Source organism: Ipomoea nil, unplaced genomic scaffold (genome assembly GCF_001879475.1).
Source record: "Ipomoea nil cultivar Tokyo-kokei standard unplaced genomic scaffold, Asagao_1.1 scaffold3210, whole genome shotgun sequence".
NCBI classification, from domain to species: domain Eukaryota; kingdom Viridiplantae; phylum Streptophyta; class Magnoliopsida; order Solanales; family Convolvulaceae; genus Ipomoea; species Ipomoea nil.
This window is the reverse complement of record NW_017619638.1, coordinates 222,120-240,381: the sequence shown is the minus strand read 5'-3', so window position 1 is coordinate 240,381 and position 18,262 is coordinate 222,120. Positions and strand designations below refer to the sequence as shown.

Genomic DNA, 18,262 nt, shown 5'->3' with positions numbered 1-18,262 from the left:
TTGATTTCCAAAGTTGTGAGAAAGAGAAGTTGGTTGAGATTATTTGTGCATGAGTTTGCATAAGAAGAGTTTATGGTATGAGAAAGATGTTGCATGAGGCATATATATATATATATATATATATATATATATATATATATATATATATATATATATATATATATATATATATATATATATATATATATATATATATATATATATATATATGTTGTGAGATCAATAGATTTTTCGGAGGCCTGTTAGGACTATGTCCTTTCGGAAGAGAAGAGAAAGAAAGAAAGTTTGAGAAAGTTATGGACATTGCGGTCCGAGATGAAGTAGCGAGGCGTATTCCCACATTACTAGGTTGGATACTACCCGCCGGGTTTGGAATTCCGGTTAGGGGGTGTGCATACTGACAAGTACGATACCTGATTCCACAGAGATTAAGTTTAGAACCTATAGAAAAGGTTCCGCGGACGAGATTGAGATTAGGCCGGCTAGATGCCGAGCCCGGACAGGTTAATTCACACGTGGTAAAGTTCCTGCCTCGTCCATGAGTAAAGAAGAGAAAGTGAGTCTGTGTGACTCTGAGAGAAAGAAGAGAAAAACGGGTCTTTGAGACTCAACAGAAACCTCCAAAGAAAATTATACATTTTTGAGTGTGAGAGTATATACCTATACTTATAGCATCATCGTTTTCCTTACACTTGAATGCTTGATTGCATGTGTTGCATTTAGAGTATGTTGGGATGTTCAGTTTGTTATTGATTGTTGTATAGCATGAAAGCATGAGGTTGTTGCTATGTTATTTAATATCTCTTTATTTATTGTTGAAGCATGAGATTTGTGTTAAGTTGAGTACTTGAGAGAGCATGACTTTGTGTTGTCTATTTGTTGATTAGGTTGCAAGCATATAGAATCGAATATGGGTTTGTTGAGTTTGTTGTTTAAGTGTTAAGAGTGATGAGATTATGTGTACTTGCCAAATGATTTTCAAAATCTATATTCTATAGTACTTTACAGGGTTGAGAGATTTTATACTTAGATTTGTGCTAACGAGTTTATTTTCAGACTGTTTTGTAACCCCTTTCAGGTGGGCCCAGTTGTTGAGCGCGCACGAGTTTAGTTAGTGCGTAGATGAGCTTTTAGAAACTGGGGGTGTGCACGGTTGTTTTTGGTTTTGTTGTTATTGACTATTACCGTTATTGATGTTAGACTTTGGTTGACTGTTGGATGCTTAGTTACTCTTTTGTTGGTGTTGAACACCGGGGTTGCACACCTCCAGTTTAAGGTTAAATTAATGAAGTTGACTGTTTAGTTATTTTCCCTTTTTAGCCTGTGCAGTCACCTCGAGTGGTGATTGAGGCGATAACACCCGTTGGTTGTTTTAAAATAGAATTAAGTTTTCAAATCTTTCTTTTAGTTCATGCTTAGCTTATCTTATAGTTTTCTAGTCGAGAACCTGGTGGCATTTGCTTACACTCCAGCACTTTATTTTCAAACGACCACGGGCCATCATCAAGGACGCACAGTAAAACTTTAGGATGGGGGAAATTGAAAAATAAATAGATTATCATTAATGGGAAGCACTCTCATACACATGATAGGACACCAAACCGATGCCAAGGCCTGTTACATATGCTAGAACTTGACTGGTTTATCTGTTAGAAAGCAGCCAACCAATTCCGAGCACGTGACACTGCTACTTCCTTCCTCATTTCAGGCACGTCAAGACCACCCGTCTCCTCTTCATCCAACGTTAGTATCGCACAACATTTCTCCAGATCCTAAATATCCGTCGCCGAGAAGACAAAAATCACAAAACTCTCTGAAGAATCAAAAGTAGGGAAGCAAAGTTAACCAAAAAGCATCGGACAAAATGGAAAATGACAAAACCTTAGAAATCCAGGGAGAAACTCTCTAAGCGTAAACCTAGAGAGAGAACCGCGTTTTGTGAACAACATAATTTTTGTTGAGTTTATGTTAAGTTTTTCTCTTTCTCTCTCTCTCTCTCTCTCTCTCTCTCTCTCTCTCTCTCTCTTTTTTTCCTTTAAAAGCTCCTAGATATTAATACTCGGTAATTCGCGAGCATAGTGCCACACTTTTATTTACACACCACACATGAGGCTTGGGATGATAAAGGCATTAGTTGCACCTCCACCATATCCACAATTCACCCTACACCTATTCATTTCGGTGCAACCATGTGGAGCTTAGCCTTGTTCTTTGAATCCTCATCCTAGTGGTTAGATCTTTTATTTCCTTAATAGTTTTCACTTGTCCTGACCCAAATATGCACAAGTCCTTGGTATTGTTGGTTTGTATGGTTGAGAGTCCAAAGTGAAAAAGTGTGACATAAGGAAAAAGGAGAGATTGTGAGGTTTACTTTAATCCATCCCCGTTATGAAAGAGGCAATTGTGGGTTTGTAAGGATGTGAAAGAGACAATTCTAAAAAGCTAAAAGAGTCTTTGCAATCCCTTAATTGTTTTTTAGGTAAAAGTGGAGTGGGTGAGACCACTCCGTATGAGCAGAGTCATGAATTACTTCCAAAACTATAATTAAATCTTTGATGGGGTATTTATTTCTTTTAGGCAAAACTCGAGAAGTTGCAAAAAAAGTTAAGAGTGCAAAAAGCCTTGCAATTAGTGTGAAATGAGAGGCTTGTGTCACAATCTTGTTCACAATAGAAAGGACTTTGGGAATTGAGAAAGTATGATTGAATGGACTTCCCATTATTTTTGTCTCTTCCTTGTTGAGCATTTGCCTAATTGTATATGTTTTACCCCATATCTTAACTCACTTTATGTTTAGTTCCCCCCCCCCACCCCCACCCCCACCCTCCCAAAAAAAAAAGAGAATACATATATGAGGTTTATTTGTATTATTTGTGTCATTAGGCACATTCAATGTCTTTGACAAGGGAATGGAAGAAAAAGAAGCAATTCTAGTTGATTTTCAGGAGAGAACCGAGAGTAGCACGGAATGACCCGAAAGGAGAAGTACTTCGGAAGAAACCAGAGCAAGGAATTCTCTAAGGAGACAGGTAATGCACGGGCAACTTCACGCACGTGAAGGCATGCATGTCCATTCACGACCTACTTCATGGGTGTGAGTTTACCCGTCTCCATGCACGGGTACTCACATGCCCGTGCCGCATACTAGTGAAGAAATTAAGTCTTGTTTCATGTATTTTTGAAAAAAAAACATATCCATATAGCATAGAATATACCTCTCCCTCTCCCTCTCTCTCTCTCTCTCTCTCTCTCTCTCTCTCGGTAATTTTAGGGTAGATTAGATAGCTTAGATCTTAGAAATCATCTTAGACAAGCTTGTAACGCTATTGAAGTAGGATTGATCTACATTTTGATTACCTTCAATAAAGAAGATTTCTTTTCCCTTTCTCTCTTTAATTTATTGAGCTATGATTTTGAGTTTTCTTTGTGATTATTTTCTGCAAATGGTTTCTAAGTGCGAGTAATTATCCCTTCTTGGGGTGTAGGTTAGGGTCTATTTACCTTTCTAAACGCTATGTGTGTAATTATTGCATAAAGGGAAGAATCCCAATCTAGGGTTCACCCTTGTGAAGGAGCTTTGAATTTATCTTGTTGATTTTTGGTGCGCAATAGAGATTAACATGGCATTGGAGAGTTCATCTCGCAACGAAAGTTGGGAAATGAACTCAAGCCTCCTCCCTTTGCGACCCAATTTCTCTCTGCAAACGAAGATTGAGGATTTTCAATGCTTTTGTGCTTAAAGAGTTGAGAGTTGATACGTCACGAAAGTGGGACAATTCTTGCTCTAATCCTTAATCAAAAGATTAAGGATTCTTGTGTGCATTGTTGTGAACCCTTTGATGAAGATTCCTCCCCAATTTCTTAGAATTGAACTAGCATTTAGAAGGCAATAGCCCTAATTTTACCGCTTTGCCTTTATCATTCCTTCTAATCTTTTGTTTTGAATTAAAGTAAGTTTACATTGTGTCTTTTGGATGATTATCTATATTGATTGAGGTGTTGTTTGGATTCTTTAAGAATTCATTATTTTAGTGCCTAGTAGAGAATTGAAATAACTAAACAAGTACGCACAAGTCTACAGTTCTCAGCGGAATGACATATTTAACGTGTATTTTTGCAACAATCAGTAACCTCTCTGATCTCAACAATGTATAGTGTGAGTTCTCATTCCTTTTATAGACTACTACTCATTTCTTATTCGTTAATCAATCAAACATTTGAATACAATTTTTTTTTTTTAAATGTAATTTCATAATTTAACCAAATAATACATTAACATTTATATATCATTTTTTTTCCCAATTCCATTTCTTTCGAATTATATTTCGTTGACCTCTATTTTCATACGGTGAACCAAAAGTCATGTTACTATATGGATGACATTATGACAAGGCGTAAAGTACAAATTATTTTAAAAATAAGTTTTTGAAATAATATAATAAAAATGCATCATGTCAAAGAGTTTAATTTTTCTGTAAACTTTCCCTCAATAAGAATTAAATTTTATGGATGCAATTCAAATAAAATCCGAATTAGTTTGATGGAAATACCAAATGCTATGCTGTATGTCCAAAAAACAAAACAAAAAAAAAAAAAACAAAAAAAAAACAAATAAACAAATAAAAAAAAAAAACAAAGAAGCGTTGAATCAATTATCTAGCTGCTCCAGTACGTCCGGGTAACCGGGTTCAATAACTTTGACTAGGCCTACTTATTATTCGTGCAGATATAGACATACATAAGTTTCGTTGTCATATATTCAATAATGGAATCATTTTTTTAACTCAAAATTCAGAATTTGTCAATTGATTGTAGTACCTGTTATGAAATAAGATATGCATGCTCTAACAACTCAACCAAACCCCAGCAGAAATCAATACCAAGTCAAAATGTGACAATCATTTTCAATGAAATTATCAACCATTACCATTGATATATATATATATATATATATATATATATATATATATATATATATATATATATATATAGAGGCGGGTTCAGGTGCGGCAGTGTCTTACGGTGCGGTTATTTTTTACGGTGCGGCAACACCAATAGTTCACCAAATATGCACCATCAACGTTAGGAAATACACCACACAAAACAGAGTAAACAGAGCCCTGCATCACCAAACACACACCATTAGGTGTGAGTAAAAACACCATACACTGTTCGGAAATACACCATTGGGGGTGGTGAGTTATATGGTGTGTTTTTTTGAGTCTGTGGTGTATTTTGTGATGTTTTATTACATTTCATTGGGGTGTGTTTTTATTACACTGTTGGTGCATATTGTTAACACTGTTGGTGTATTCTGGAATTTGACCGCACCGCCTCACCGTAAGACCCCGCCGCATATGAGCGCTCTTCTATATATATATATATATATATATATATATATATATATATATATATATTATGGGTGACAAGGGATATCGCAAGATTCACAGCCACTACTTGAGGATGTGTATTAGGTAAACCTACCTAGCTTTGTCCATAGTTAATCGGCTCAAACTAAAAAAACTAATAAACCTCTTCAATTAGAAGTCAAACTTGAAAATTGGAACCTAGTTTGTGGTTACCAAACTAACAACCTAACCAACTTGATTACACTTCTCATTTGAACCTGATTCTGTATAGGGTCTAACTCTTATGAGAAGGATTCCCCGTGAATAGTGTGGACAAATGTTAGCCATGAGAACATGACTTTTCATGAAGAGGAATAAACATGGTAACAATTTTGTAATTATTACAAAATTTAACGACATACTCGAAAAATTTTAATAGTGCATTTGCGGACAACTAGGAGTGCACTCAAAATCAGTAAATTATCCATAGATACACTATCAAGTTTTTAAGTACATGGCCAAAATTTGAAATAATTACAAAATTACCAAAACATTTTTTCTTTATTTTTCTGCTATTAGATCTCCCAAGATGGACATACAAAATGAGAAAATGGTCCTCCTATAAAAAGTGAGGACTGATAATCTCAGTCGTCCATCAGGATTCATCGATGGTTGAAGGTTTTAGTAATAAAAACACGAAGTCAATTTTATAATTATTGAAAACTTTTAAAATTTCAATATTTATAATAAGGAGTACACCCACACTTGCTTGTTTTCTTTTATTTTTAAACTGTTGATCGACACGTATAGATGAATCATATCAGTCATCACTTTTTACATAAGAGCATGTTCTCCAGTTGAACCTTCCCTATATATATATATATATATATATATATATATATATATATATATATATATATACACACACACATATAATTGTGTACTATCAGCATTGATATTGATTGACATCATAAAATTAAACCATCCATCAAATAATATAATGCCAAAATATCATCATCATCATCATGTCAACCTACCCAAATTATCTTAATCTTCACCCAAACATCCATTAGGTGGCACTTGCGTTAGAATGTTCGAAAAAAGTCTTATAGTATTTGGTGTACCAGGGAAATGGAAAACAAACTGCCCCTTAAAAAATTGCTCTTTGAAAGAAAATTATTGGGCTAACACCAGACTTTTCTTTTGTAAATTAAAGTAATTGGTGCGCGTATTAGTTAGTACTATATAATAAATTAATAATATAAGAACAGATTGATTAAGTTAGTACATGATTCACTTTACTTAAAATGATTTAAATTCAATTTCACTATAATTCGATTAATAAGACTTGATTCAAATAATTCATAATTTATAAAGTAATTTTTGTAATATTTAATTTGACATCAGTTTACAAATTTATATATGTAAAAATTATATCAAAAGTCTTATTAAAAACAAAAATGAATTATAAAATATAAGTAATTTAAAGAAAATAATAAGCGAAGAAAGAATAATTAATTTTACAAATAGATGATAAATAGAACAAGTAAAATAAGACATACATAGCGATTATGAATAGACCTCTTGGTGCTAGGCGCGCATTTGGAAAGAGTCTTGATACATTTCCTTTCTAAAGTTACTTTGATATTATATTGTAAAGTTAATACCATCTAGGATCCTCCAAATATAATGATTTTGTCATGTTTAGTCCTAAACTTTCAAATTGACTACTCGTGATCCTTCGAATTTCAAATTGTTACTATTTGTGGTCCAAGTTAACCATTTATGGTCCTTCAACTATCAAATTTAACCAGCAGCGGTCCTTCTAGGAGGACCGGGGTTGGTTAAAATTTCAAAGTTGAAGGACAATGGGTGGTTACTATGACCACAGATGGAAATAATTTGAAAGTCGAAGGATCACGGGTGGTCAATTTGAAAGTTTAGGACTAAACGTGGCAAAACTGCTATACTCAGAGGACCTCATATGGCATTAACTCTATATTGTAGGATAATATCATTATTGTCTACCTATTGAGAAGTTGATATTTGTTGGCATTTGATCCGATCTGTTGAGTCATTGAGTCACCGTGATTTACATCCTCCTAAATGTTCTGTCGGGCCGGGGTGTGGGGACCCTTGGGGTTGGGGATTCAACCTTTTGGGAGAAGATATTTATGGAAGCGTACTCTAGACAACTCACATTGAACCTTATTAAGCATTTAAGCACACCATTTTCTACCATGCACGAACTTCTCAATGAGAGCACCAAATAATCCTAATTCTACCACAGAAGTGAGCTCAAAAGTGTATGTTTGATCTCAAGCAGCTTAAGTATCACACCACAATCTTTTGTGGATATATTATGGAGTGAGTTAATACAAAAAAAGGTCTTCGACTATAGTGATTTTTCTCAATTTCGTCCTAAACGACTTTGGTAACCTAATGTAGTCTCAGACTTTTGTATTTTTGCTCAATTTAGTCATCCGTTTGTTATTCTGTCAAATTGGTGTTAAATAAATGGACAATTCAGTAATCTCAATATTGGTTTCTCTTTACTCTCCGCCCTGCGAAGTGCGAAACCCATCTTTCTTTTACGAATTACTCCCAGACTTGCGAATCAAATTTTATATTCGCGGGTTTGGGAGTAATTATGGCAGTAATTCGTAAAAGAAAGAAGGATTTCACACTTCGTAGGTCTAGGAGTAAAGATTTGCCAATATTAAAATTATTGAATTGTCCCTCTATTTAACATCAAATGGATGGAATAACAAACGAAAGACTAAATTAAGCAAAAATACAAAAATCTGGGACTACATTAGGTCACCAAAATCATTTAGAACGAAATTGAGAAAAATCTAATTGAGGACCATTTTGGGTTATAACTCATTATGGAGTCGATATGAGATCTTATATTATACTTCCTCTGTTATTAGTTTATTATATCTGCATGTGTTAGGTAGTTCAGTCAATTTATGCATAGCTAGTCAACCAATAAATAAAATAATTTTATAATTTAAACTTGTGTAATGTCAAATATATTGGCTAGTGATTATATTAGTTATGATGGTAGGTGATTAAATCTAAAATAAGTCCAAATGTCCAATTCAAAGTTTGCAATAGTTTACCCTCACTCAAATCTTTACACACGTAATTAACAACATTGTGATGTCTATATATATAGAGTTTCTCTGCACCATAATGCCAAACTACACGTTCTTGATTCTCCCCTTCACTTCCTAAAATAACATATAGCCGGCTAGTTCAAACCCTGCCTGAGATGGCTGTGGCAGTTAATTTTGCTCTTCTCTTTCTTTTATTGGCAGCTCCGGTAGCTTTCGCTGCCGATCATCTCGTCGGAGACAGCAGCGGGTGGACTCAGTCTGGAGATTATACCACTTGGGCATCAAGCAAGAAATTCGCCATGGGTGACAATCTTGGTGAGTTTTTAGATGTTATTTGAAATAATAACCTTTTTACGAATTGAGGTAGTACATTTTAGTCCCGATTGAAAATTTAGAAGATGACTCTGGTAAGTTAATTTTTTGGATTTTTTTTTTTGGGTGTTTGAATATTCAAACAAAATAAAATCAAAAGCAAAATATTCATTATGATTAACGGAAAAAAGACCTAGAAAATGTCTTCTTAAAGGAATTCTTTATTTTCTAGTCTCTCTCATATCTCTTCAAACCATTATTTATTTTTCTGGATTATTATTATTATTATTATTATTATTATTATATAACAAATAATATGGTCATTTTCAAGAAAAATAAACAAAATAGAAAAAATTAAATGTAATATCTTAACTTTCAGCCAAATCAAAAAAAAAAAAAAGTTTTCTAACCTGTAGCAAAACACTAAAAAATTAAAATATATTTCTAAAACAAGTGTTATTTTCTAAATACTCCGTATCATTTAATTTTCTGAAAAACATTTTACAGGTTTCGAAAATCCAATTGAACCCCTGATTGAAAATATGTTACTTAATCAATAGAGTTGTTTTTTAAAACGAAAAATACAATAAATATAAGATAATAAATGTAAGTTTGGACATTTAGCTACCAGTCATAAAAATATTCTTATTTTTTCTCTCTGAATACTTTTTATACCAATTGAGCTGCTCATGCGGGCTTGACCTAATGAATTATATCCGTGGTGGCAGCGGACATTACTTATTTTCTTAGGACTACTTTAGAACAACCAATAGACTATATAAAATGAATTGAAAAATAAAATTGGCATATTCAAAATTTAAATTCCTCGAATTACACACACACACACACACACACACACACACACACACATATATATATATATATATATATATATATATATATATATATATATATATATTTTTTTTTTTTTTTAAAAACTGATTTTGAAAACTAATCATGGATGACGGCGATCAGTGTTCAACTACGGAGGAAGCCACGGCGTGGACGTGGTGAGCAAAGACGATTACGACAACTGCAACGGCGGAAACGCCATCCAGTCCTACACCGGCGGCGCAACCACCATCAAGCTATCAAAATCTGGGCCAATGTACTTTATCTGCCCAACCTTTGGCCACTGCCAAACAGGGATGAAGCTGGCAATCAATGTTGATTCCGGAAGCTCCGCCGCCCCTGCCGGCTCCCCGCCGGCCGGCGGCACCTCGCCCGCCACCCCGTCTCCTCCGTCATCGGGTTCCGAATCTCCGCCGTCAACTTCAACGCCCTCTGACAGAACAACGCCGACGGCCACGTCGTCGCCGCCTAATGCCGCGGCGGGTGGTTCTGGTTGCATGAGCAAAGTGGTGGTTGGGGTTTCAATTGTTGTAGGGGTATTGTTTGCTTTCCTGGGCTAGGCTGGAGGCAGTGCTATATTTGTAATTTCCTGATTTTTGTTTGCTTCAAATATTTTGTGTGTTTGTTTGTTTTTGTTATGTTTTTATTATCTTATTTACTCTCATTTTTTTAAAAAAACTTTCATGAGCAGTAAATTTATGTTACTAAACTAACTAAAGACGTGCTTTGATTTCTAAAAAATTAAAAGAAAAAAAACATTGGTGCTGTATTTTGAGAAATTACTAGGTATTATGTGATACCGTTTCATAGGTCAAAATATGTAAGATGAATTTGAACAAGAAAAATGCTAATTACGCCTAGTTTTACGACTCACAAACCAACTATTCCAAGATGTGCAGCAAAATCATTATAATTAGCATTTGTAAGGTTATGGAGAAACTGTATGTTGTATTTATTAATGAAAGATCAATAGACTATAAATAGTGTACAAGTGAGGAGAAGTAGCAGGAAGTTACAACAAAGCTAGTCTACATGAATACATTTAGAACACATAAATAAATATAGAAAATATCAGCCACATATAGGCTTAACACGCCCCCGCCACATGTTTCATGCGTGAATGAAGCACTGGATTTTTATAAACATACGTGACATTGAGGTTGTCACAGAATATCACCGGAGGCTTCACCAGACTCAACTTGAGTTCTTGTAACAGATTCTTAATCCAGAAAACCTCCATTGCTGCATTCGCCAAAGCCCGGTATTCAGCTTCTATAGACGAACGAGAGACGGACTTCTGACGTGTGGACTTCCAAGAAATAAGATTATTGCCCAGATATACCAAGTACGCGGTAGTAGAACAACCGACAGTGGTGCAACCTCCCCAATCAGGATCAATATACACACATAGTGATAACAGTTGGCCAGCCCGAAGGAGTAGGCCATGACAAACTGTACCTTTGAGATAGCGAAGAATCCGTTTAGTGGCCTGCCAGTTATGCTCCGTAGGTGAATGCATGAACTGCGAGAGCCGATTAACTGCAAACGCCACATCAGGCCATGTGATCACCAAATATTGCAGTAGAACTAGGAGGCGACGAAACTTAGTAGCATCAGTTGACGCGCTGCTCGAATGTACTTGTAACAACTTCTCTGAAGCAGCCAGTGGTAACCGGTTTCATGATCAGGCTATACATCTCAAAATAATCTCGACCAGTAGTTTGCAAGAACCATTTAGTGACAAGCCGCACCTTGTATCGATCAATCGAACAATCCAATTTACGTTTGACACAGTAAACCCATTTACAGTCGATGGGAACCCCCATGGAACAAGCTGCCACGTTTTGTTGAGGTGCAGAACTTCGAACTCTTCATGTAACACCTCGTGTTACGACCCCTAAAACCAATTAATCATTGAACCAATTGCCCAAAAGAAAGAATTAAATTACAATAATTAACTAGGAAAAGGCCCACCATAGTCTGTGGGCCCTCATCTCTAAACCCAACCCCTAGTCCTAAAAGGAATAGAGTTAGCAAGCCTATAGTAATTGGACCCTAAGTAAGACTCTTAGATATATAAATAGGGAACATAGGAGGCACCTAGAACCCCCACCACAATAATCTCTCACCACACCAAGAATTCCAAGAATTCCCCTAGGAGAAATCAAGAAAGAAGAAAGCTTAAAGAAAGACCCTTCATAGCCAAGGAATTAATTAAGGCTAAGAGGTAACCCATGTCTCAACAAAACCTATTTTCATAGATATGATTCCCCTCTTAGGATTTCCCCCATATTCTTGTGTGTTGATGATTCGTTATATTGGTGTTATGATTCCGTGGGTGATCTTGATGATAAGAGGTTCGTGATGATTATGTGGTGTTCTTGATATTCTTGATGATTATACGATGTTCTTGATGTTTATGTGATATTCCTAACGAATCTTGATATTAGAAGATGAATTGTGTTCTTGTTGAAATAAAAGTAATTAGAACCCTAGGTTGTATCGGGAAACTCGTATGGTATTATTCTTGGTATATTGGGTGGGAATTCGTATGTTCGGGTGTTGATTATGTTTAGAAAAGCATGATAGGTTATGTGTCATATGTTCTTGCTTTTGGATCCGATAATTGTCTACGTGTTGTTGTCAATTGCGTTTGAAAGTATCTAAGCATGGTTTCGGGTTCCACAATGGTTCCCGGGGCGTTTTCTGTGATAAAAGAGTCAGTGGGGGGTAGGGGACCCGCCACCTACCCGCAGCCAATATGGGCAACACCGGCAGCGGGCAGCTGCCCGCCGGGCACCCGCTGCCCGGAATCACGCCATCGGCGGGTGACCCCTCACCCACCGGCTACCCGCTGGAAAATACCCCACCTCGGGATTTTGGCATCCCCGTTTGATGTTCTCCCGACCCCTGTGGTGTCCCAACGGACTCCGTCTATCGTGCCTATGTCTAGTTTGATATTTCGGGTACCGTTCGTAGGTTGTATGAGTCTTATATATCGCATGCTAGTTGAATTGGTATCCCGTTGACCTAGGTAAGAGAAGTATGCACCCCTTAGGATTGTTCTTAGTATGTGAAGGATCACGCATAGGTTTTGTTATACGTTTTCTCCCCCTTCCCAATGTGTTAATGTGGGTTGCATGTGCTTGCTATGTGTTATGTGCGCATGATACCCCAATCCGGTTGCGATCGGATTGGTTATTCCTGAGCTGCGGTTCAGAAGCTGGCTGCGGTCAGACTTACACTCTCGGGCTGCGGTCTACCGTTTGGTTGCGATCAAACGTTTTACATGAGCTGCGGTTCATATTTCTTGGCTGCGGTCAGATGACATACTCTTGGGCTGCGGTCCACTGTTTGGTTGCGATCAAACTATGATGAGCTGCGGTTCATCGGTCGGTTGCGATCGACCCCTCCGTGTTGCGATACGGGGCAGGGTGCTGCGGGGCCGTGTCAGAGCTATATGCGCTGACCCTCATGTATGGGCATGCGATTGGTCCTGTGGCGCCAACAAAGTGTGCTATGTGATGAGATATGGATGGTTTGGTGTTATGATTGTTATGAAAACGTGACCATAGGATACATGCTAGTAAACCGTATATGCTTAGTTATGACTATTGACTGTGCTTATCACTATCTGTCGAATCTGTTCCCTACGCTTGTGAATTGTATATGCTTGATTATGTCTGTTGGCTGTGCTTACCCCTATCTGTCGAGTCTATTCCCTGTTTTGAAATCTAGAGTCTCTTAGGATATATCTTCATGCTTCGAAATGGTTTTTCGTATATCTATGTATATATCTATATGTATTGTATTTCAACGCGTTGGAGTGGGTTACCAGCATCTCTCGCTGAACAGATATATTTGGCTTTCAGGCACAGAAGAGTAGACACTGGAGCGCGCTAGAACCTTGAAGCATAGTAGTAGTTAATTTCCCTTTCGGCCTGCGCGCCATGATTATGTATTTACATTATTGAGGATAATAGTTAGTTAGCCTGTGCACTTGAGTTCTCTAGCTCAGGTGTGGCATAGCACCCCGTACTCTTTGTATTATGTTTTGGGAATTAATGAGATTTCACCTTTATTATATAAGTTTCAAAAGTTTTAAAAATTTCGGGGTGTTACAGTTGGTATCAGAGCCTAAATTTGACCCTAGGATAAGACTATCAAGACCGGACCTTAGGACGAAGACCTGAACTCTAGGTACTTAGGGACATAGGACTCTTAGGACGCGCGGTGAGACTGTGAAACCTAAACATAACCTCCCCACACTTTATCTCTCCCTTATCTAAAGAAAACTTTCCCCCGCTTATCACAGCAAAAGAAGAGCACCGAACTCTAACTTAACGTTCTTGTAAACGTTGACCCAGAAAGACGACAGCATGGCACCAAACAGAAGACAATCAAGGACTCCAGAACCCGCCGCACACGACCCCCTGACTCAAACCCTACAACAACTAACACAAGTCGCCCAGGCACTAAGCGACGTAGCTCTTCGCAACAACAGGCCCCCGCCCCCTCCATCAAACGTGAACTCAGACGTCGCCCGACAAGTTTCGAACCATCGACCACCCACGTTCTCAGGAGAAGAGGATCCCATAATCCTGGAGGAATGGATCTGGACCCTCAACAAAATTCTAGGGTTAGTAGAATGCCCAGAAGAACGCCGCGTAGAGATAGCCTCGTTCTACTTCGGAAACGAGGCCGATCTCTGGTGGATCCACGAGGGGCCCGCTTACCAACAAGAACCAGGTTTCAACTGGGAAAACCTCAAAACGCGACTACGAGAACGATTCTACCCAACACACGTAAAAGCATCCATGTACGAAAAGTTCCTCCATTTGAAACAAGGGACAGCTACTGTCATGGAATACCATAAACGATTCCTTGAACTAGCACGCTTCGCGCTAGAACTAGTCCCCACCGAGGTGACCAAAATAGAGAGATTCGTATCGGGCCTCAACTTCGAAGCCCGAAAAGCACTAGTAGTAAGTAGACCTCGGACCCTCAACGAGGCTTACTCCAGTGCCGCAAATCTCTATCGAATCCAACTACTCCAACGTGGGGTTCAGGAACAGATACGTAAGAGAAACACCGGGGGTGGAGCGCCACCGGTGAAAAGGACGAGAAGCGACACCAACACAAGACCGAGCAATCTGACCAACCAAAGGCCGGCCCTAGGGAACAACGAAACTAACGCAAGGAGCTTCCCTTGCCCGAAATGCAACAAAAGCCATAGAGGTAAAGACTGCATGGGCAATCCCTGGCGATGCTTCAACTGCGGTGAAGAGGGGCACAAGGCCTTCCAGTGAACTCAACCCTAAAGGCCACGCCCGACCACCATGGGTTAACACGGGGGCACCACCCACCAAGGAAACTACAGCACTCCTGGGAAAATATTCGTCGTGAGCCGCACCCAGGCCGACCTCGGGAACGAGGGCAATCTCAAGGAGGGGAACCTAACCCCAGAAGACGAGGACCGTGCAAACCCCGCGGAAGAAAACCAAGAAGATGAATTCTGTCTAGGATAAACCGGCAAATTCCTTGTAATCACCTTCGTAGTAAAACTACTTACTTAGCTCAATTACTTCGGAATTTTTAAAAATAAAAGATTAGATCGAAATCCGATCCTACGTACAAAGATAAAACCAAAATTATACTACAAGCCAAGCCTCCCACCACTAGAGGACGAAAGAGGGAAAAAGACAAAGGACCACACCATCAAAAGATTAGTGTTACCAATAGGAATTGAACCCTTGACCTCCCATATACAAAACCAAGGTCTTAACCACTAGGCTAAGAGTGTTTCTTGAAACCTCAAGGGAACACTTTCTTCTTAAAGCCCTACAAGTCCCTAAATCCACAAAAATCCCCAAATCAAAAACCCTTCTTCTTCTTCTTCTTCCTCTTCCTCACTTTCTCTCCTTCCCCTCCCACTCACCTCACCGTCCTTCCCCCACGCCAAGACCCACGAACCACCGCCGACAGCAACCAGGACCACCGTCGACCGCCCAGACCACGCCCCGCCGTACGCCGCCCTCGCCGCCGGAGAACACCCGCAACGCCAGCGCCGCCCGCCACCTACCCGAACTCCACCCGCTGCCACCACTGTCCGACGCCATCAAGGACCGCCGCTCCACCTCGCCAAGCCGACACCTGAGCCCAGTCGCCGCCGCCTCCCTCGCAACGAAGAAAGCCGCACCACCAGAAAACTCGCCAGAAACGCACCGGAGCCCCGTCGGAAAAGTCGCCGGAAAACTTCACCGGAAAACTTCACCGTCAAGTGAAGCTTCACAATGCCAAAGAAACCCCTCGGAACCCGTACACCGGAATGGAGCAACACCGGTTACACCGTGATCGGAGGTAAAGCCCTTGAACCCGACCAATTTTCTCCGGAATTGGTTGATATGCTTAACCACCAAGGGCTTTTGGATACGTATCTCACCATCAAGGGGGATACGCACCCCGAATTGGTGAAAGAATTCTATCAACACCTAGTGGCCACCAAACGGGGTGATAAGCTAGAAATCGCCACCATGGTCCGCGGCAAGGAAATTATACTCTCCGAAGGCCGTTTGGCCAAGCTCTTGAAATTGACCACCACGGGTGTGTCAAACTACGACCGAAAGGGGTGGATTGATACCCAAACCACGGGGTACAAAGACTATCTCGGGTACCTACTCGGGAGGGAGGAAGGATTCACCTCGGCCACACGCCCGAATAGGAAGTGGCTATCGGCGGAGCAAAAGATATTGGTTATGATTGTAACCGATAGCCTCTTGCCCACGAACAATAAGAGCAAGGACGTGGGGAGTTTAGAGTGCACTTTTGCCTATCTCTTGAAACACAAAATCAAGTTCAACCTGCCGGCCCTCATGCTAAAACACATGGAGCTTTGCAAGACAAGCAACCGACTTAGCCTACCCTACGGGATGATCCTAAGTTGGATCATGGAGAAAAAGGGGGTAGACCTAAGCCACACTGAGGTCAAGACCGCAAACGGCATGATCTTTAACGCCCAGAACCTCCGCCGCAATGATATCTATTACACTGAAGGGGGACATTACCTCACCCTCGAAGAAATTTGCCTAAAACCCGAGGAGGATGACGAGCCTAACCCATCGGTGCACCCACAAGCGGGAGGGAACCCAAGGGAACAAAACGAGGGTTCGGTCAATGAGCGTATCCTAGCGCGACTCAACCGGCAAAACCAAATCATGGAGGAGGGGTTCTCGTACTTGATCCGTACGACACGCGCATTGGATCAGAGGGTGGCCGCAATCGAGGCCGCCTTGGGCACTCGCGGGGCATCCAACACCGGAGCAGGAGACCGAGGTAGACCCAAACTTTCCTATCACCACACCACCAGAAGTCCAGTCTACCCCAGCTAAGACAAAACGTGGGGCCACATTCCTAACCGGGAGGCCAAGATGCGGGATGTCTAGGGGTGAAAGAATGGATTAACACACCGGGCTTCGGGGACGAAGCCCCTTGTAAGGGGGGAGAGTGTAACACCCCGTGTTATGACCCCTAAAACCAATTAATTATTGAACCAATTGCCCAAAAGAAAGAATTAAATTACAATAATTAATTAGGAAAAGGCCCACCATAGTCTGTGGGCCCTCATCTCTAAACCCAACCCCTACTCCTAAAAGGAATAGAGTTAGCAAGCCTATAGTAATTGGACCCTAAGTAAGACTCTTAGATATATAAATAGGGAACATAGGAGGCATCTAGAACCCCCACCACAATAATCTCTCACCACACCAAGAATTCCAAGAATTCCCCTAGGAGAAATCAAGAAAGAAGAAAGCTTAAAGAAAGACCCTTCATAGCCAAGGAATTAATTAAGGCTAAGAGGTAACCAATGTCTCAACAAAACCTATTTTCATAGCTATGATTCCCCTCTTAGGATTTCCCCCATATTCTTGTGTGTTGATGATTCGTTATATTGGTGTTATGATTCCGTGGGTGATCTTGATGATCTTGATGATAAGAGGTTCGTGATGATTATGTGGTGTTCTTGATATTCTTGATGATTATATGATGTTCTTGATGTTTATGTGATATTCCTACCGAATCTTGATATTAGAAGATGAATTGTGTTCTTGTTGAAATAAAAGTAATTAGAACCCTAGGCTGTATCGGGAAACTCGTGTGGTATTATTCTTGGTATATTGGGTGGGAATTCATATGTTCGGGTGTTGATTATGTTTAGAAAAGCATGATAGGTTATGTGCCATATGTTCTTGCTTTTGGATCTGTTAATTGTCTATGTGTTGTTGTCAATTGCGTTTGAAAGTATCTAAGCATGGTTTCGGGTTCCACAATGGTTCCCGGGGCGTTTTCTGTGATAAAAGAGTCAGTGGGGGGTAGGGGACCCGCCACCTACCCGCGGCCAGTATGGGCAACACCAGCAGCGGGCAGCCGGCGGGCGGGCAGCTGCCCGCCGGGCACCCGCTGCCCGGAATCACGCCACCGGCGGGCAGCCGGCGGGTGACCCCTCACCCACCGGCTACCCGCTGGAAAATACCCCACCTCGGGATTTTGGCTTCCCCATTTGATGTTCCCCCGACCCCCGTGGTGTCCCAACGGACTCCGTCTATCGTGCCTATGTCTAGTTTGATATTT

The 18,262-nt window shown here is 39.9% G+C and overlaps 1 protein-coding gene across 1 annotated transcript; it reads left to right on the top strand.

Moving 5' to 3' along the window:
• Positions 1-8,531: 8,531 nt before the first annotated feature.
• LOC109168589 (mavicyanin-like) lies at positions 8,532-10,288 on the top strand. Its single transcript, XM_019317644.1, has 2 exons — positions 8,532-8,785; positions 9,758-10,288. The coding sequence occupies exons 1-2, from the start codon at positions 8,626-8,628 to the stop codon at positions 10,192-10,194; spliced, it is 597 nt and encodes a 198-aa protein (XP_019173189.1). The 5' UTR covers positions 8,532-8,625; the 3' UTR covers positions 10,195-10,288.
• Positions 10,289-18,262: the final 7,974 nt, after the last annotated feature.

Coding starts and splice junctions, on each gene's coding strand:
- LOC109168589 (XM_019317644.1), top strand. CDS start 8,626: ATGGCTGTGGCAGTTAATTTTGCTCTTCTCTTTCTTTTATTGGCAGCT. Junction 8,786..9,757: donor CGCCATGGGTGACAATCTTG/GTGAGTTTTTAG, acceptor GACGGCGATCAG/TGTTCAACTACGGAGGAAGC.